Below are 21508 nucleotides of genomic sequence, written 5' to 3'. Positions count from 1 at the left end.
AAAATTAAAAAAAAAATTAAAAAAGAAATTTCCAGGGTTACTATGGAGTTATCAGCATATATGTAACTTCAAATTAGCACATTTGTAATGTTCCCTTTATAGTCTGTCTACAAGGAGGTTAATTTGGAATTTTCTATTAAACATCTGACTCCCCACATCTCACATGTGTGAACTAAATTATATGAGTTCATTTGGGCAGTATATTCTTAAAGATTCAGGATTCTTTTAGTTCATTTTGGATGAATTTCGTATTTCCAATCCAGATATAATGCATATGCCTGCATTTAACAGTAGGTGTAAAACAAAGAATGACAGCATAATGATTATAAAGATGAAGAAAAATAATTTGAATTATTTCAATACTGTCATTCTAAGTGATCAACTTCAGGTTGTATTTTTGTTTAAATGTTTTGACAGTGGAACAACCGAAACCTGCCTAAATAGATACTGAAGGTAAAATGAGATGCAAAATATTGCACTTTCTGGATTTTATTGTGTGAAATGTGATTTTTATGAATTGTTGCCAAATTGATCTTTTAAGACTTCTTTCAACTATCTGTATATCTGTTGAAAATTTTGAAAATTAAAATTAATTTAAAAGTTCTCTAATAATGAAGAGACAGAACAAAAGCAAAAACAACAGTCAGTTGTGGATGTCATTAGTGATGGAAGCAAGGTCCAATGCTGTAAAGAGCAATATTGCATAGGAACCTGGAATGTTAGGTCCATAAACCAAGGCAAATTGGGAGTGGTCAAACAGGAGATGGCAAGAGTGAACACTGACATTTTAGGAATCTGCAAAATAAAATGAACTGGAATGCATGGATTTAACTCAGATGACCGTTATATCTACTACTGTGGATAAGACTCCCTGAGAAGAAGTGGAATAGCCATGATAGTAAACAAAAGAGCCTGAAATGCAGTATTCAGATGCGAACTCAAAAATGACAGAATGATCTGTTTGTTAACCAGGCAAACGATTCAGTATCACAGTAATCCAAATCTATGCCCCGAGCAGTAATGCTGAAGAAGCTGAAGCTGAACAGTTCTATGAAGACCTACAAGATATTCTAGAACTAATACACAAAAAAAGATGTCCTTTTCATTATAGGGGAATGGAATGCAAAAGTAGGAAGTCAAGAAACACCTGGAGTAACAGGCAAATTTGGCCTTGGAGTACGGAATGAAGCAGGTCAAAGAATAATAGAGTTTTGCCAAGAAAATGCACTGGTCATAGCAAACACGCTCTTCCAACAACACAAGAGAAGACTCTACACATGGACATCACCAGATGGTCAACACCGAAATCAGATTGATTATATTCTTTGCAGCCAAAGATGGAGAAGCTCTATACAGTCAACAAAATCAAGATCAGGAGGTGACTGTGGCTCAGATCATGAACTCCTTATTACCAAATTCAGACTGAAATTGAAGAAAGTAGGGAAAACAACTAGACCAGTCAGGTAGGACCTAAATCAAATCCCTTATGATTATACAGTGGAAGTGAGAAATAGATTTAAGGGCCTAGATCTGATAGACAGAGTGCCTGATGAGCTATGGAACGAGGTTCGTGACATTGTACAGGAGACAGGGATCAAGATCAGCCCCATGGAAAAGAAATGCAAAAAAGCAAAATGGCTGTCTGGGGAGGCCTTACAAACAACTGTGAAAAGAAGAGAAGCGAAAAGGAAAGATATAAGCATCGGAATGCAGAGATCCAAAGAATAGCAAGAAGAGTTAAGAAAGCCTGCCTCAGCTATCAATGCAAAGAAATAGAGGAAAACAACAGAATGGGAAAGACTGGAGATCTCTTCAAGAAAATTAGAGATCCCAAGGGAATATTTCATGAAAAAATGGGCACAATAAAGAACAGAAATGGTATGGACCTAACAGAAGCAGAAGATATTAAGAAGAGGTGGAAAGAATACACAGAAGAACTGTACAAAAAAGATCTTCACGAACTAGATAATCATGATGGTGTGATCACTCACCTAGAGTCAGACATCCTATAAAGTGAAGTCAAGTGGGCTTTAGGAAGCATCACTACCAACAAAGCAAGTGGAGGTGATGGAATTCCAGTTGACCTATTTCGAATTCTAAAAGATGATGCTGTGAAAGTGCTGCACTCAATATGCCAGCAAATTTGGAAAACTCAGCAGTGGCCACAAGACTGGAAACGGTCAGTTTTCATTCCAATCCCAAAGAAAGGCAATGCCGAAGAATGCTCAAACTACTGCACAATTGCACTTATCTCACATGCCAGTAAAGTAATGCTCAAAATTCTCCAAGCTGGGCTTCAGCAATACGTGAATTGTGAACGTCCAGATGTTAAAGCTGGTTTTAGAAAAGGCAGAGGAACCAGAGATCCAATGGCCAACATCTGTTGGATCATTGAAAAAGTAGAGTTCCCAAAAAACATCTATTTCTGCTTTATTGATTATGCCAAAGTCTTTGACTGTGTGGATCACCACAAACTGTGGGAAATTCTGAAAGAGATGGGAATACCAGAGACCTGACCTACCTCCTAAGAAATCTGTATGTAGGTTAAGAAGCAACAGTTAGAACTGGACATGGAACAACAGACTGGTTCCAAATAGGAAAAGAAGTATGTCAAGGCTGTATATTGTCACCCTGCTTATTTAACTTATGTGCAGAGTACATCATGAGAAACGCTGGGCTGGAGGAAGCACAAGCTGGAATCAAGATTGCCGGGAGAAATATCAATAACCTCAGATATGCAGATGACATTAGCCTTATGGCAGAAAGTGAAGAAAAACTAAAGAGGCTCTTGATAAAAGTGAAAGAGGGGAGTGAAAAAGTTGGCTTAAAGCTCAATATTCAGAAAACTAAGATCATGGCATCTGGTCCCATCACTTCATGGCAAATAGATGGGGAAACAATGGAAACAGTGACAGACTCTATTTTTCTGGGCTACGAAATCACTGCAAGTGGTGACTGCAGCCATGAAATTAAAAGATGCTTATTCCTTGGAGGAAAATTTATGACCAACCTAGACAGCATATTAAAAGCAGAGACAATACTTTGTAGACAAAGGTCCATTTAGTCAAGGCCATATTTTTCCAGTGGTCATGTATGAATGTGAGAGTTGGACTATAAAGAAAGCTGAATGCTGAAGAATTGATGCTTTTGAACTGTGGTGTTGGAGAAAACTCTTGAGAGTCCCTTGGACTCTAAGGAGATCCAATCAATCCATCCTAAAGAAACCAGTCTTGAATATTCATTGGAAGGACTGAGGCTGAAGCTGAAACTTCAATGCTTTGGCCACCTGATGAGAAAAACCGAGTCATTTAAAAAGACCCTGATGCTGGGAAAGATTGAGGGCAGGAGGACAAGGGGACGACAGAGAATGAGATGGTTGGATGGTATCACCACCTCAATGGACATGAGTTTGCATAAACTCGGGAGTTCATGATGGACAGGGAGGCCTGGCATGCTGCAGTCCATGGGGTCACAAAAAGTCGGACACTACTGAGCGACTGACCTGAACTAAACTATGAGTGAAGCAAGATTGACAAATCTACTTTACTTTCTATTAAACATGATTATGTGAATAAGATCAATTTTGCCTTTGAGAAATTTGCCGAATTAAGGCTCAGAAACAGAGACTATATTATTATCCATTACTTCAATAACCAATATTCAGGTATAGTTTTCTGCATTTTTATAAAATACTTTACTACATTTTAGATATATGAAGCAATTTTTTTCTCATAAACCTAATTTAATTTTAAATCATATATTATTTAATTTCTAGCATTACTTTGTAAATGCAAAGTTCAATAAAAACATTTTTTCAGTGTTAAAAAAAGAATAAATTAATACATCCACTCTTAAGTTTTTGGCATCTTAGATGAATTTGCCAAATGTTTCTTTCCTTTTTGAGGGTAGAAATAAAATTCAAAGGAAAGAACAATACACAACTTAATAAAAAAGAGATTTCTCTAAAATTAACAGCTATTCAGGAATCCTTTTTTGCCTTATCATGAATAGGAAAAGTTAAAATTTACTTTTTTTCTTCCTGCTTGTTCTGCTTTTGTAATTCAGCTTGTTCCTTGCAAAGCCTGGATCACATAGATCATATAGCCTTGGGTAAATGGAGACTTAAATCAATGCTAGGAACTGAAACTTATATCACTCACCCTTGCCCTGCTTTTGCCCCTGTAATCCTGTCCATATAAAGGTCAGGCATTCACCCCCATCCTAACCGCTGTTCCCATGCATGTAAAACCCCTAGTTTTAACCTGCCTGTTAAAATTTAGTGTCACTCACTATAGTCTGATGTCATGCACTGTCTATAAAAACTTTGTAACCCTTTTGTTTGGGGCTCTGAGCTTGGAGTGTTAACTCCTCTGGGCCTGCTGGTGTAATAAACCTGAGTTCTCCAGCTCTCTGAGTGTGGTGCTTAGTTTCTCAATTACTGGTTTTGCAACAATCATTCTGCCCTATGCTCACAGGCAAAAACTCTTTTACACTCGGGATGTTCCTTACCAATGCACTTCTCAAAGTGTAATCTAAGAGTATGTTTAAAATGCAATGCTACAGGCCCCACTCAAGACCTACTGAATTAGAGTCTCAAGCAGTGGTGCTGCCAAACTATATTTTATCAGGCTCCCAGATGACTCTATATATGTAATAATCAATGTCACAAATAATAGAAAAAAATTTTAAATATGTGCAAACATAGTAAAAACTTCAGAGTATACAATAAAGAATAAACCTTCATATATCTGTAGTTCTACTCTCTTCTCTGACCCAGACACAACCATTTTTACCCATTTACTGAGTACCCTCCTAGAAGTATTTTGGGGCATATACAAGCATTATGACTATATATATATAAATGTGTATGTGTATATATATATATATACACACACACATACTTATGTTTGATAACCTGTATATCAATAAACTTCCTAGGCAATTGTGATACACACTCCAGTTAGACAATCATAGATACTGCCTAGTATAGTGCTCAGCATGGAATAGCTTCCCTAAATACTTTTCAAACTGAGATATAATTATAATATCATATATTTCACCCATTTAAAGTGTAAAATTCAGTGGATTTTAATATATTCACAAGTGTTACCACTATCTAACTTGAGAACATTTTTATCATTCCCCCAAAGAAACACCATACTCATTAACAGTCACTCTCCATTCTTCTTTTCCCTAGCCCCTGGCAACCACCAATCTACTTTCTGTCTCTATGGAATTGCTTATTCTTGACATTTCATATAATTGAAAACATATAATAAGTGACCTCTTGTGTCTGGCTATGTACACTTAGTTTTAAACATGAATCTTCATTGTACCATGTACTAGTACTTTATACTCACTTGCCTCAGCACCATTTGTTTAAATACTATCCCTATCAAATTATTTTGGCATCCTAGTTGAAAATCATTTGACCAAAAATACATCATATTATTTCTGGGCTCTCAATTCTATTCCATTAATCTATATATTTATTCTTATGCCAGTACCACACTGCATACATTACTGTGGCTTTGTAGCAAGTTTTGAAACCAAAAGGCATGAGTCTTCCAATTGTATTCCTATTTTTCAAGATTGTTTTGGCTATTCTGAGTCCCTTACATTTCATATACATGTATTTTTTTCCCATTTAGGTAGGTCTTTAATTGACTTCAACAATATTTGCATTTTTTTCTTAAAGTATAGTTGATTTATAATGTTTCAGATGTGCAGTAAAGTATTTTAGATATATATGTGTGTGTGTGTATCTATATTATTTTTCAGATATTTTTAAATTGTAGACTATTACAAGACATTGAATAGTCTTCCCTATTCTATTCAACAAGTTCTTGTTTATCTATTTTATTTATAGTAGTGTGTATATGTTAAACTCAAATTTCCAATTTATCACCCCCCTTTACCCTTTGGTAACCATAATTTTGTTTTCTATGTCTGTGAGTCTTTCTGTTTTGTAAATATGTTCATTTGTATAATTTTTAAGATTCCACATATAAGTGATATATGTTATTATTCTTTGACTTCACTTAATATGATAATCTCTAGATTCATCCATGTTGCTTCAAATTGCATTATTTCATTCTTCATTATGCCTGAGTAATATTACATTCCTATTTACCACATCTTTTTCCATTCATTTGTTGATGGACATTTAGGTTGCTTCCATTCCTTTCTATTGTAAATAATACTGCTATGAACATTAGAGTGTGTGTGCTGCTGCTAAGTTGCTTCAATCATGTCCGACTCTGTGGGACCCCATAGACAGCAGCCCACCAGGCTCCCCCATCCCTGGGATTCTCCAGGCAAGAACACTGGAGTGGGTTGCCATTTCCTTCTCCAATTCATGAAAGTGAAAAATGGAAGTGAAGACGTTCAGTCGTATCCGACTCTTAGCGACCCCATGGACTGCAGCCCACCAGGTTCCTCGGTCCATGGGATTTCCCAGGCAAGAGTACTGGAGTGGGGTGCCATTGCCTTCTCCAAGAGTGTGTGTATCTTTTCTAATTAAAGTTTTCTTTTCTTTCTTTTTTTTTTTTTAGTATATGCCCTGGAATGGGATTGCTGGATCATATGGTAGCTCTATTTTCAGTTTCTTAAGGAACCTCCACACTGTTCTCCACAGTGGCAAAACCAACTTACATTCCCACCAACAATGTACAAGCGTTCATTTTTCTCCACATCCTCTCCAGTATTTATTGTTTGTAGACGTTTTGATGATGGTTATTCTGACCAATGTGAGGTGGTACCTCATTGTAATTTTTATTTGTATTTCTCTAATAATTAGCAATATTGAGCAACTTTTCATGTGCCTGTTAGCTCTCTTTATGTCTTCTTTGGAGAAATGTCTATTTAGGTCTTCCACCCATTTTTGGATTAGGGTGTTTTTTTCTTTGATATCAAGCTATATAAGCCACTTGTATATTTTGGAAATTAATCCCCTGTCAGTCTCATTGTTTGCAAATATTTTCTCCCATTCCATTGGTAGACTTCATTTTGTTTATACCCTTTGCTTCTGCACAAAACGTTTTAAGTTTAATTACATCCCATTTGTTTATTTTTCTTTGTTTCTATTACTCTAGGAGGTTGATCCAAATAAATATTGCTGCAATTTTCTGTTTTCTGTGTACACATTTTGAAGTTCCTTTGCCTAATTTATCTCTACATCTTTAATTATTTTTAAGTTACAGTAAATGTAGTTTTTCTTAATTTTGTGTTTGAATTGTGTATTCCTAGTGTATAGGAATATAATAGATTTTTGTATACTCATCTTGTATCTTTTAGCCCTGATGAACTCATTTATTAGCTCTAATAGTTGTTTAGTTAATCTCCATGATCTTTTTTGCACTCAAGATCATGTCACCTGCAAATAGAGATAGTTTTATATCTTCCTTTCCAATCATGGATTAATTTTACTTTATTCTCCTTCCTAATTGTCCTAGTTAGAATCTCTAGTACAATGTTGAATAAAAGTGAGAGTGTTCATCCTTCTCTTATTTCTAATCTTACAGGGAAAGTGTCTAGTCTTTACTATGAAATTTTATGTTAGGTGTGGGTTTTGTGTACATGCACTCTATCAGTTTGAGGAAGTTTCCTTACATTCCTAGTATGTTGGGGGCTTTGATCATTAAAAGGTGCTGAATTTTGACAAATTTTTTTCTGTGTCTATTGAAATGGACATATGGCTTTTATCCATTAGTATAATAATCTGTATGCAGGTCAGGAAGCAACAGTTAGAACTGGACATGGAACAACAGACTGGTTCCAAATAGGAAAAAGAGTACATCAAGGCTGTATATTGTCACCCTGCTTATTTAACTTATATACAGAGTACATCATGAGAAACGCTGGGCTGGAAGAAACACAAGCTGGAATCAAGATTGCTGGGAGAAATATCAATAACCTCAGATATGCAGATGACACCACCCTTAAGGCAGAAAGTGAAGAGGAACTAAAAAGCCTCTTGAGGAAAGTGAAAGTGGAGCATGAAAAAGTTGGTTTAAAGCTCAACATTCAGAAACGAAGATCATGGCATCTGGTCCCATCACCTCATGGGAAATAGATGGGGAAACAGTGGAAACAGTGTCAGACTTTATTTTGGGGGGCTCCAAAATCACTGTAGATGGTGACTGTAGCCATGAAATTAAAAGACGCTTACTCCTTGGAATGAAAGTTATGTCCAACCTAGATAGCATATTCAAAAGCAGAGACATTAATTAGCCAATAAAGGCCCGTCTAGTCAAGGCTATGGTTTTTCCTGTGGTCATGTATGGATGTGAGAGTTGGACTGTGAAGAAGGCTGAGCGCTGAAGAATTGATGCTTTTGAACTGTGGTGTTGGAGAAGGCTCTTGAGAGTCCCTTGGACTATAAGGAGATCCAACCAGTCCATTCTGAAGGAGATCAGCCCTGGGATTTCTTTGGAGGGAATGATGCTAAAGCTGAAACTTCAGTACTTTGGCCACCTCATGTGAAGAGTTGACTCATTGGAACAAACTCTGATGCTGGGAGGGATTGGGGGCAGGAGGAGAAGGGGACGACAGAGGATGAGATGGCTGGATGGCATCACTGACTCGATGGATGTGAGTCTGACTGAACTCCGGGAGTTGGTGATGGACAGGGAGGCCTGGCATGCTGTGATTCATGGGGTCGCAAAGATTCGGATACGACTGAGCGACTGAACTAAACTGATGGTGTTTGTTCTTAGTCAATCAGTCATGTCTGACTCTTTGAGACTCCATGGACTGTAGCCTACCAGGCTTCTCTGTCCATGGGATTCTCCAGGCAAGAATACTGGAGTGGGTTGCCATGCCCTCCTCCAGGGCATCTTCCCAACCCAGGGATTGAATCCAAGTCTCCTGCATTGCAGGCAGATTCTTTACCGTCTGAGCCACCAGGAAAGCCCAATAATATGGTATATTACATTAACTGATTTTCATAGTTGGAACCAACCATGAAATCCAGGAATAAGTCCCACAGAATTATAATATATAATCTTTTTATATTGCTGCTGTATTTGATGTGTTAGTGTTTTGTTGATAATTTGTGTCTACATTCAAAAGGAAATTGGTCTGTAGTTTTACTTTTTGATGGTTTTGATATCAGAATAATACTGTCCTTATAGAATGAATTGAGCAGCATTCTCTTTTCTTCTATTTTTTGGAAGAATGTGTGAAAACTTGGTATTAATGATCCTGTTATTGATTTCTGGTATCATACCATTATGGTCAGGGAAGACATTTGGTATGATTCCAATTTTCATGAATTTGCTAATAATTGTTTTGTAGCTTAACATGTTGTTTATGCTAGAAAATATTCCATACCAACTTCAGAAGAATGTGTATGCTGCTGTTGTCTGGTGGATTGTTCTATGTATATCTGCAAATATTTTTTGGTCTATAGTGTTTTTCAAATTTGCTGTCTCTTTATTGATTCTGTCTGGATGATCTATCCATTGTTAAGAATGGGGTATTAAAGTTCCTAACTATCACTGTATTAGTGTTTATTTATTCTTTTGACTCTGTTAGCTTCTGCATTGTATATGTAGGTGCTTGATTTGGTGCATAAACATTTACAATTGTTATATCTTCTTGATGTATTGTTCCTTTACCATTATATGACTTTCTTTGTCCCTTTTTACAATTTTTAAAGTATATTATGTCTGATATTAGAGTAGATACCTCCCCTTTATTTTTGGTTAACATTTGCTTGAAGTATCTTTTTCCATCCCGTAACTCTTAGTCTATCTGTGTTTTTTAAAATTAGTGTATTTATTATAATTGGAGGCTAATTACTTTACAATATTGTAGTGGTTTTTGCCATACATTAACTTGAATCAGCCACAGGTGTATGTATCTCCCATCTCGAAATCCCTGCCTGCTTCCCTCCCCATTCCATCCCTTTGGGTGGTCCCAGTGGACTGACTTTGAATGCCCTGTTTCATGCTTCAAACTTGGACTGGTCATCTATTTCACATATGGTAGCATATATATTTCAATGCTATTCTCTCAAATCATTCCACCCTCACCTTCTCCCACAGAGTCCAAAAGTCTGTTTTCTATATCTGTGTCTCTTTTACTAGCTCGCATATAGGGTTGCCATTACCATCTTTCTAAATTCCATATATATGTGTTAATATACTGTATTGGTGTTTTTATGACTTACTTCACTCTTCATATACCTCATTAGAACTGATTCAAATGCATTCTTTTAATAGCTGAGTAATATTCTATTGTGTATATATACCACAACTTTCTTATTCATTCATCTGCCAATGGACATCTAGGTTACTTCCATGTCCCAGCCACTATAAACAGTGCTGTGATGAACATTGGGGTACACGTGTCTCTTTCAATTCTGGTTTCCTCAGTATGTATGCCCAGCAATGGGATTGCTGGGTCATATGACAGTTCTATTTCCAGTTTTTTAAGGAATATCCACACTGTTCTCCAGAGTGGCTGTACTAGTTTGCATTCCCACCAAAAGTGTAAAAGGGTTCCCTTTTCTCCACACCCTCTCTAGCATTTATTATTTGTAGACTTTTTGATAGCAGCCATTCTGACCAGTGTGAGATTGCACCTCATTGTGGTTTTGATTTGCATTTCTCTGATAATGAGTGATGTTGATCATCTTTTCATGTGTTTGTCAGCTATCTGTATGTCTTCTTTGGCAAAATGCATTGACAAGCTTAGAATACTTGATTGGTTATTTTTCTAATATTTTGGATATATCATCTCATTTTCTCCTGACTTGAAACATTTGTCATAAAATCTACTGATAGTCTTATAGGTGTTCCTTTGTATGTACTTATTTCTTTCCTCTTGTTGCTTTCAAATTATTTCTTTATCTTTGAATCTTAAATTTTAATTATAAAGTATTCAGTGTAACCTTATTCAGGTTCAATCTATTTGGCATCCTTTTGGCTTCATGGATTGAATGTCTTCTTCAGGTTTGGGAAAGTTTTGGCTACTATTTCTTCAAATACACTTTCTATCCTGTTCTCTTTTCCTTCTCCTTTTGGAATTCACATAATGTGGATATTGTATCTTTTGTCTCCCATAAGTCCATAGGTACCAGGGTCTAGCCCCGGTTGGATCCAGGTATTCCCTCGGGAGGACGGCGTCTGCAACTGAGAGAAATAGAGAAAGAGATAAGGAAATAATTTTGAAGTTAAGAAAATAGAGGAGAGAAAAGAGGCTGATATTCCTTGGTTTATGCAGAAAGCCAATAAAGCCCCAGCACGGGACTTGCTCTGTTCATGTAGGCAGCAGGCACCCTCTCGAATAGCTGAAGGTGCCCCACCTTAGGCACCTTCTCGAGTGGGTCTTAGAAGCCCAGGCAGGAAAGTGAACGCAGAGGGCCCCTGCACTCCAGAGAATCAGCCTGAAAAGGAAAAGGAAAGAGAAAGAACGACATGGGGAGACCAAGCTTCGGTGAGCAAGGCCCATAGCTTTATTTTCAAAGGGAGCTTATATACCTTAAGTTGTGCATAGAGGATAATAGGGGGTGTAAAATCATGCAAAGTCAGCAGTCTTTGATCCTTATCAAGACCAGGCTTTCTTTTCTGTAAACTTATCATATATAAATGCTTTAGATGATTTACATCATCTTCTGGCCAGAAGGCCTGTTAACATTTTATGACTCTGATAAAGGTTTGTCAACCATAAGACTTATTTTCTCTAAGAGTAATTATTTTAAAGTTTGGCACCATCCTCCAAAGGTGTTAGATAAAGTTGCATTCCTATAGGGCAAAGGTGCCGTGGGCTCACAACAAAGGAAATAATTTATTACATTAAGGGTCTAAAGTTGTTAACACTGAAAGGTTGTTGTTGAATCATGCAAATACACCAGGATTCTTGGCCCCCGGAGGAGAAGAATTCAATCCGGGGCCAGATACGAGGTTTGATCGCTCAGAGCTTTTGTGTAATAAAGTTTTATTGAAGTATAAAGGAGATAGAGAAAGCTTCTGACATAGGCATCAGAAGGAGGCAGAAAGAGTACCCCCCTGCTAGTCTTTAGCTGGATGTTATATAGTCACTGGCAGTCTGTTAATGAAAGAAAGGAATGTCTTAAAATTCAGAATGGCACCAGGCCCCTCACCCATAAGATGCATTTTGGGATAATCTTGGCACCAAATGGTTTATCCTGGGCCATAAAATGATTAACTTCAATCTTGAAGAAGGGCAGACCACCATACAAATAGTTTCATTTACATAGATTAGGGGAACAATATCCATACTGGTTTGTCAAGTAGGTTCTGGGCCAAGAGGCGGAACCGACTTGGAGACAGAGTTTGGGGTAGAGGCATAGTACATTAGCATAGCTTAAGACAAACATTTCCATAAGAAAAAGGCATTGGTTATCTCTAGGCTCGAGAATAGCTAACTTCAGGTGAAACCGGGTGTCATTATGGCAACACAGTATTTTAAGAGAAACCTCCCTTTAAATTTGTATAGAGAAGGAAAAAATATTGCTAGTTTGTTTCCTCCTGCCGCTTAAGAGAGATAAAAATGTCTGACACTTGCAGGCTATTTCCTCTATTTGGAGACCCCTGGCCTTCCTGCCTGTTACCCTCTCATTCCCCCCTTTTCTTTTAGGAGAATTATGTTGCCTAGGGAAAAGGGGCGTCGTTTTCATTCCATAACTACTTCCGAGCTGACAAGGGGCGTTGTCCCTAAATTGGTGAGGCAACATATTCTCCTAATCCTCATATTGAGGATATCTGATCCAGGGGCCCCAAATAGTAGCTGGAGGAAGCTACATAGTAGCAGGAGTTTGAGCAACCATTTGTAACTTAAAAGCTTTCATGCGGCTAGAAACAAATCCAGTTATACAATTACAGATGCAGGGAGCAAACAGCAAGAACAAAACAACCAGAATTATTGTAATTAAGATAGTTGTCCACCATGGGGAGTTAGTTAACGTTTTCCAAAGTGAAGCAATTGAGGCTTCAGGAGTGTCCATGGCCCTAATCATCTTGTTCATGTGGTTAGTAAAATGAGTAACATTCGTGCTCATATCAGGTATATATGTACAGCACTGGGTATGAATAATGGCACAAGTTCCTCCTTGTGCAGCTGTCAGAATATCTAGAGCCAATCTGTTTTGTAAAACCACCTTTCTAATTTGTGCTTGTTCAGCATTAAGAGCTGAAATAGCCTTTTGAGAATCTTGTAATGCCTGTTGAGTAAAATTAGTCAAAGCATCCACTCGTAACATAACATCTGTAGTTCCCAAAGAGGGAACAAACGCTGCAGCCAAATAATCATACCAATAAAATACAGACCTTGCCCACCAAGTTCTAAGGTGGGGTAAATTAGCAGGCTTTTCTGGAAGCTCTGAAAATATAAAGCCATGAGTAAAGGCTAGACCCAGGGTGCATCTCCCTACCCAACCAGGGGGAAGCCATGCCCATAGGTAAGAGCCACATATCCAATAAGTCCCGTTTGGAGCAAGCCAGCGCGACTGAGATATCCAGTCCCAATTCGTGCCTGGCCAGACAAAGGGAGAACCTGAACTGGGATTGGAAAACACGGGAATGATTACACTGCATGTTTCCTGAGACAAATATCCCACTTGTTTCCAATCATTGTAATTAAGTTGTTGGCTAACTTTTGGGGACAGCTCTGTTTGTTCCCAGCATATAGAGGCAGTAGATATTAAACGTCCTTTTTCAGGAGTTAGCCATGTAACCTCATCCCATATTTGATAAACGTCAGGTAAAAAACCATTAGATCTAGACCTATTTACCTTATATGTAGCAAAATAGTCATTGAACCGAGACAATGTATAATCAAAATTAAAAGTCACATTATGTCCATAGTTAGAGTACAAAGTGTTGCACCAGGCCATTTTAGGGTTGGTAGATGTCATCAGATGAAGAAGAGGCATCGCATGTGATTGTTGTCGAAGGTATTCACAGACTTGGAGAAAGTCTTTTCCTTGAAGTGGGGATGTCCACCATGGGAAGCCTTCCACTGACAAAGAGGGGAGCGCTCCGCAGACCCAGCAGTTAGACCGATTGTGGAATGCAGCATAGGAGTGAGCCCAGGACAGGAAGACATTGTCTTGAGGATCCAACGGCAGACTCAGGATATTTGGAGTCAGCAGAAGTAAGCTCACATAGGTTATCAGGCCCATCTAAAAGGTACAAAGTCAGAGCATAGAAAGTAAAGACATAAAATGAAGTCACTTAATTTTGGTCAGGGTGCCACCTCTTAACTCGAGTATGATGTACCCACGAATCAATTCCTGGCACTTTGACAGCTGTGGGAGAGGAAAGAATAACCTGGTGAGGACCTTCCCAGAGAGGCTCGAGGGATGGCCCCCCAGATCCCAATGTTTTTATGAGGACCTCGGTTCCTGGCTCAAATAGAGGCCTGCTTTACTCGGAGGCTGGGTCAGGAGTCGTCTCCCGGAGTTCTGTTAATGTCTGTTGAAAAGCTAAGAGCTGAGTTACATAATTAGTTAATTCCAAGGCTTCAGGGTCTATAACAATGTCTGTGCGTAAGAAAGGCCTTACATAAATACATTCAAAGGGGGACAGTCCCTCCTTTTTGGGGGTAGTTTGAGCCCTCATTAAAGCTATGGGTAGGACTTTAATCCATTTGTCCTGCGTCTCTTGAGTTAATTTGCGCAGATGTCTTTTGATAATGTCATTAGCTTTTTCAACTTTTCCGGAGGATTGGGGTCTCCAGGAACAGTGTAAGTGATATTCTATTCCTAGAGCTTTAGATACCCGCTGAGTTACAGCAGCTTTAAAGGCGGAGCCATTGTCACTCTGAAGGCTCCGTGGCAGCCCAAACCTGGGGATAATTTCATGAATTAAAATCTTTATAACCTCCTTAGCCTGTTCACTACGACAGGGAAAAGCCTCAATCCATCCAGTAAAGGTATCTACCCAAACTTGTAAGCAAGAATATCCATTAGCTTTTGGCATATGAGTAAAATCAATTTCCCAATCCTCTCCAGGATACTTCCCACTTCGTTGTAATCCAGATTTTGCTAGCTTTTCAGTCTTCGGGTTATTTTTTTGACAAATCTCACACCTTTTGATAATATTCTTTAAAGTTTTCATTACATTTTTACCTTCAAACAAACGAGAAACCATTTGGTAAGTACTCTCGGCACCCAAATGAAAACTCTGATGTAAACCCTTAAGAATTTTCCACTGAGCATTTTCAGGAATTATTAATCGTCCATCCTCGGACTGTAACCATCCTTTATCAGTAATCTTTGCTCCTCGTTTCTCATATCTTTCTAATTCTTCCTCAGTATATTGTGGTCTTTCCTGTTCCACAGGACCTGTCCAGATCAAAGGCGTCTGTAGTGAAGGGGTTTTGTAAAGTGCAGCTTTTCTGGCTTGACAGTCAGCCAGATGATTACCTTTGGCTATTTTACTCCCATCCCTGCTGTGCCCTTTGCAGTGCATAACAGCTACTTCTTTAGGACAATATATAGCAGTTAAAAGTCTCTCAATCTCTCTGAAATGCTTAATAGGTTCTCCTGTTGCTGTTTTAAAGTGTCTCTCTTTCCATATTGCAGCATGAGCATGTAAAGTCAAATAAGCATACTTAGAATCTGTGTAGATATTTACCCACTGCCCTTTGCTTAACTCTAGAGCTCGGGTCAGGGCCACAAGCTCCGCTAACTGAGCACTGGTTCCCTGGGGGAGAGATTTTGCTTCTAAAACCTGTTCAGCAGTCACCACGGCATAACCTGCTTTAAGCTCTCCATCCTGAACAAAAGAACTGCCATCTGTAAATATTTCCATGTCAGGGTGTCTAATGGGATATCCTTTAGATCCTCCTAAGCTGCATAGTTTAAAGTTAGGAATTGAGAACAATGGTGATTGGGTGTTTCATTTTCCTTCTCAGGAAGGAAAGTGGCAGGATTTAAATTTCCACAAACTTTAAGCTTAGTTACTGGTCCTTCTAACAACAATGACTGATACTTAAGAAGCCTACTGTCTGTCATCCAAATATTAACCTTAGAATTTAAGATTCTACTCACATCATGAGAAGTCAGTACAGTAAGGTTTCGTCCATTAATTATTTTTAAAGCTTCAGGTGCTAATAAAGCCGCTGCCCCAATTACTCTTAGGCAGTGGGGCCACCCACGTGAAACTACATCTAATTCTCTGCTTAGATAAGCAATAGGTTGCTGGTGAGGCCCTCGGGGTTGTGTCAAAACTCCCAATGCCACACCTTTTCTTTCAGTGACAAACAAATTAAATTCTGACCCTGTGGGCAAGCTCAGAGCTGGAGCTTGCAGGAGAGCAGTCTGAAGAACCTTAAAAGCCTTTTGAGTTTCTGGAGACCAAACCAGTTTGTCAGTTTGGGCCTGCTGAGTTTCAGCTATAAGTTTATATAAAGGCCGGGCAAGTTTCCCATAACCCGGAATCCAAATGCAACAGTAACCTGTGATTCCCCAAAATCCTCTCAATTGTCTTAAAGTCATAGGTAGGGGGTGATTTAGTATAGGTTTAATTCTCTCAGGGCCTATGGCCCTAGTCCCTTCTGATATGATTAGGCCCAGATATCTAACCGATTGTTGACAAAGCTGAGCCTTTTCTCTTGATGCCTTGTAACCACAGTCTGCCAGAAAGTTTAAGAAATCTTCTGAGGCTCGCGAACAAGCTTCCTCTGTCTCAGCACAGAGCAAAATATCATCTACATATTGTAACACCACTGCTTCAGAGCTATTAAAGTTTTGTAAATCCCGTGACAAACTTTGTCCTAATAAGTGAGGACTGTCACGAAATCCCTGGGGCAAAACTGTCCAGGTTAACTGAGAAGCTGGCTGCGTAGGGTCTTCAAAGGCAAATAGGAATTGACTTTCTTCCGCCAAAGGCACTGAATAGAAGGCATCTTTTAAATCAATTACTGAGAAATATTTGGCCCGTTCAGGAATTTCAGACAATAGAGTATAAGGATTAGGCACCACGGGGTGTAAAGGAACTACAGCCTCATTTATTATTCGTATATCTTGAACTAGTCTCCATTTACCATTCGATTTCTTTATACCCAAAATAGGAGTGTTGCAAGGACTGTTACAGGGAATTAATAGTCCCTGCTCCTTTAAATTTTCGATGATGGGTTTTAACCCTTCCTTAACTTCAGGTTTCAGTGGATACTGCTTCTTATGTGGAAATACGTGTGGGTCTTTGAGCTTAACAACTACAGGAATAGCATTTTGTGCTCGACCCACAGATTTTCCATCAGCCCATACTCTAGGATTTACATTTTGTTCAACTAAAGGGAGAGAAAGGGAGGGCTCCATATTCATGAAAACAGAAGCATGGACCTTGCTCAGTATATCCCTTCCCAAAAGGGGTGAGGGAGATTCTGGCACGATCAGAAACTCGTGTGAAAACAGCACAGAATCCCAGTTGCAAGATAAAGAATAACTGAAATAATACCTTTTGGCTCGTCCAGACAGTCCCATTACGGAAGCGGATCGGGAAGAAAGTGGGCCAGGGGCTTCAGTAAGCACAGAATAAGTTGCCCCAGTATCTAAAAGGAAATCGACGGATTGGCCCCCCACAACTATTAATACTCGGGGTTCCTCAGGTGTAATTAGGACCGGAGCTTGTGTGGGGACCCCCGGGCACCTTCAGTCCTGATTGTCTTGAGAGTCCGACCCGGGAGACCTACGCTCTGGGGGCAGTCTCTCTTCCAGTGTGGTCCTTTGCAGACCGGACATGGAGCCGGGGGCGGCTTAGATGCCTGAGGGCAATCCCGCTTGAGGTGCCCCTCCTTTCCACAGTAGAAGCAAGCCCATGCCTTTTCACCTGGGCCCCTCTGGGCATTTTTCTCAGGCTGTTTAAGAACGTTTTTTCATAGCCATGGCAAAGGCTTCCGCCTTTTCCTTTGTCTTTTTTTGCCTTTCTTTCTTTTCCTCATATTCCCTACCATAATAGACTGTCTGAGCCAGTTGTAACAGAGTATCTAAAGACTGATTTGGTCCATACGCCTGTTTTAATAGCTTACGGCGGATATCTGGAGCCGACTGAGTGAGAAATCTATCGTTTAAGATCACTTTTCCCTCTTCACTTTCGGGATCAATCTCAGTGAATCTGCGAAGGCCTTCTCTCAGTCTATCTAGGAATTTACCAGGAGCTTCTTTCTCCTCCTGTTCTATATCTGCCAATTTGCCATAGTTTAAAGGCTTAGAACGCGCCCGCCTAAGTCCCTCAAGAATACATCTAACAAAATGACTCTGATCCCATCTTCCTTTAGCTGTGTTGTAGTCCCAGTCTGGTTCTATAGTTGGGACCGCCTGATTCCCAGTGGGGAAGGCCGCCATCTCGTTCTCCCTCTTCCCTACTGATTCATTACCAAGCCACTCATCTCCATAAGCAACCGCTTTTCCCAAAACTCGAGTCTTTGACTCAGGAGTCAGCGTTTGTCCCAAGATATACATCACATCCTTCCAAGTGAGGTCATAATGCAGAGTAACACCTTTAAAAGCTCTAATGTATTTTTCTGGGTCCTCTAAATAGTCTCCCAGATCCTCCTTGATTCTTTGTATTTCTTGATAAGAAAAAGGCTTATTATCTCTCACAGACTGATTATTTCTCCCGGTGGGTGTTTCATAAAGAGGCAACAGCTTGTGTGGCTGTTTCTCAGTCTCTCTGGCTGCTCTGCGCATATGATCCCAGGGATAGATTGGAGAAACCTGTTTTTCCTCTTCTCTTTGTCTCCTGTCCTCCATCTCATCGCTTATTTCGATGGTCTGAGTTTCTACTGAAACCAGAGTAGTTTGAGGTCGTACTGAGACAGGAGTTGTTTGGACCTCCATGTGGGCAGTTTGAATCTCATCGCTTACTTCGATGGTCTGAGTTTCTACTGAAACCAGAGTAGTCTGAGGTCGTACTGAGACAGGAGTTGTTTGGACCTCCATGTGGGCAGTTTGAATCCCAGTCTGGAGTCCCAGGTACAGGGGCAAAGTAAGAGGATAGTGGGGAGCTGAAGGTTTCACGCCCAAATCTATACCCTTAGGACATAAGTCTGGCATATTTCGCAGAGAGAAAAAGGGCAACACATATGCTACTTCTACCCATTTCCCTTGTTCCTTACAGAACCGGTCTAATTGTAGAACAGTATTGTACTTCAGAGACCCTCCAACTGGCCACCATTCGCCGTCCTCCAATGGATACCATGGCCATGCAGTATCACATAGGAAGACCAGGTGTGTCTTCTTTAAGCCCTGGGGATCAAATCTATCCCAGTTTTTCAGGATACAGTTCAAAGGAGTGACGCTGGAATTGTTAGCTCCCATCTGTAAGAGAGAAAAAATTAGACCAGCACCATTTTTTCTACCGGAGGCATCCCTCCCTGCTCTAGATGGGGGTGTAGACAGACGTTACACCAAAAGCTTTTCCTTCCTGGTCGGACTTAGTCTGTCCCTTACCGACGCAGGCGCTGTACTCGTCCCTCCTGGTTCTACCACCGAGATGGGGTGGGGATGTACCAGGGGTAGACTTGATAGCATCCCTACTTGACGTCCAGCTCTTCACCCTTAACCTTGTTTGCCTCTGATGTCACCCGGGGTGAATCAGAGTAACCTTCCGGAATGCCTCCCAAGCTAAGACCATTGTGGGAAACATTCGTCACCTGAGTGCCTGTGCATGACCCTGAGTATTTCCTGACCACAATAAGACCGACGCGAACATAAAACTGAGATGTTCTTTCCAAGCATCACCACACCAGTATAACAGCCTCCTCTGATCCACTAAGAGCCGGCGTTACCAAGAAAAAAAAACCCATCGCAGTCCCAATCTGAGTAACCTTTAACCTCAGAGATGTTCTGGGAGCTAGAGCTCCATCTAGCTTCCGAACTTTCGATTCTTAGCGAGGCTAGACACTTTCTTGACTACCAATCCAAGTTTGGGACCTAAGCCACAGTATACAATAACAGTATAGATCACAAGTCCCTTGAAAGTCTATGATCCGATAGATTAGGTTAGTACTTCTAATTCCCAAGGAGTTATGAAATGGTCAAAGAGACCGAAAAGTTTGACCGAGAAAGAAGAGTTCGGTCCACACGCTTTGCCCATTTCTGGTCGGTTCCCGAAGGAGACACTGGGTGCCTCTTGGCATTGGCAGGTCGGTATAACGCCCCGACAGGTTTCTGCCATAAGCTGTATGAGATCACCGTGGAACTGCAGAGCAGGGCTCCTTACTTGTTTCACGCAGGGCATGCCATTCATTCACACAAGCACACGGTAGAGTTAGTAAAGCACAGCAGAAAACGTGTTCGCTAAGAGAACAAAGAACTAAAGCTCCAAGCATCCTTACCTTGTCCTGAAGGATCCCGGACGAGCCCCCAAGATGAAAGGTTGTTGTTGAATCACGCGAATACACCAGGATTCTTGGCCCCCGGAGGAGAAGAATTCAATCCGGGGCCAGAGACGAGGCTTGATCGCTCAGAGCTTTTGTGTAATAAAGTTTTATTGAAGTATAAAGGAGATAGAGAAAGCTTCTGACATAGGCATCAGAAGGAGGCAGAAAGAGTACCCCCTTGCTAGTCTTTAGCTGTATGTTATATAGTCACTAGCAGTCTGTTAATGAAAGAAAGGAATGTCTTAAAATTCAGAATGGCACCAGGCCCCTCACCCATAAGATGCATTTTGGGATAATCTTGGCACCAAATGGTTTATCCTGGGCCATAAAATGATTAACTTCAATCTTGAAGAAGGGCAGACCACCATACAAATAGTTTCATTTACATAGATTAGGGGAACAATATCCATACTGGTTTGTCAAGTAGGTTCTGGGCCAAAGGCGGAACTGACTTGGAGACAGAGTTTGGGGTAAAGGCATAGTACATTAGCATAGCTTAAGACAAACATTTCCATAAGAAAAAGGCATTGGTTATCTCTAGGCTCGAGAATAGCTAACTTCAGGTGAAACCGGGTGTCATTATGGCAACACAGTATTTTAAGAGAAACCTCCCTTTAAATTTGTATAGAGAAGGAAAAAATATTGCTAGTTTGTTTCCTCCTGCCGCTTAAGAGAGATAAAAATGTCTGACACTTGCAGGCTATTTCCTCTATTTGGAGACCCCTGGCCTTCCTGCCTGTTACCCTCTCAACACCAAGGCCACTACTTATTTTTTCTATATACCAACTGTATTAATTAATACATTTTCAAGGACACAATACAGGGGATGTGGAAACTTGGCAACAAGCATTGGCTCAACAACGAAATCTTCTACTAGTTCTATTCTAACAATTTCTAACTCTCTGAGAGGCTCTATATTATTTGAATATCTTAAGCTTCCCATGCCTCTCACAGTTGGGAGGCTGTAAACAATTGTATGCGTAGCTGCAGGAGTCTGAACAAACCTGTCAGGCAAGCTAGAAAGCCATCAGAGGGGTTTGAATGGAAACACTCCTATTATGCCCAGGAGACTTATTAACTAGAGCTCTAAGTTAATTTTCTTCAGAGAAAGGTGGTCAGGGATAGCCCCCTGTAAATGTCAGAGGAGTTGTAA

At 39.9% G+C, this 21508-nt stretch overlaps 1 protein-coding gene across 1 annotated transcript; it reads right to left on the bottom strand.

Moving 5' to 3' along the window:
- Nucleotides 1-11438: 11438 nt before the first annotated feature.
- LOC132344302 (uncharacterized) lies at nucleotides 11439-21298 on the bottom strand. Its single transcript, XM_059883706.1, has 2 exons — nucleotides 18349-21298; nucleotides 11439-14149 (listed from the first exon to the last, which is right to left on the bottom strand). Exons 1-2 carry the CDS (start codon nucleotides 19289-19291, stop codon nucleotides 14022-14024), a joined length of 1071 nt encoding a protein of 356 aa, XP_059739689.1. The 5' UTR covers nucleotides 19292-21298; the 3' UTR covers nucleotides 11439-14021.
- Nucleotides 21299-21508: the final 210 nt, after the last annotated feature.

This window comes from Bos taurus, chromosome X (genome assembly GCF_002263795.3).
Source record: "Bos taurus isolate L1 Dominette 01449 registration number 42190680 breed Hereford chromosome X, ARS-UCD2.0, whole genome shotgun sequence".
Taxonomy (NCBI): Eukaryota; Metazoa; Chordata; class Mammalia; order Artiodactyla; family Bovidae; genus Bos; species Bos taurus.
Note: the sequence above shows the minus strand (reverse complement) of the source record. Positions and strands in the feature narration are given on the sequence as shown.

What these genes read in the sequence shown, in the direction of transcription:
- LOC132344302 (XM_059883706.1), bottom strand. Translation starts at nt 19,291, where the DNA reads ATGGGAGCTAACAATTCCAGCGTCACTCCTTTGAACTGTATCCTGAAA. An exon ending in TTATGGAGATGAGTGGCTTG is followed by an intron (nt 14,150 to 18,348) that starts GTAATGAATCAG and finishes TGTACCTTTTAG; the next exon opens with ATGGGCCTGATAACCTATGT.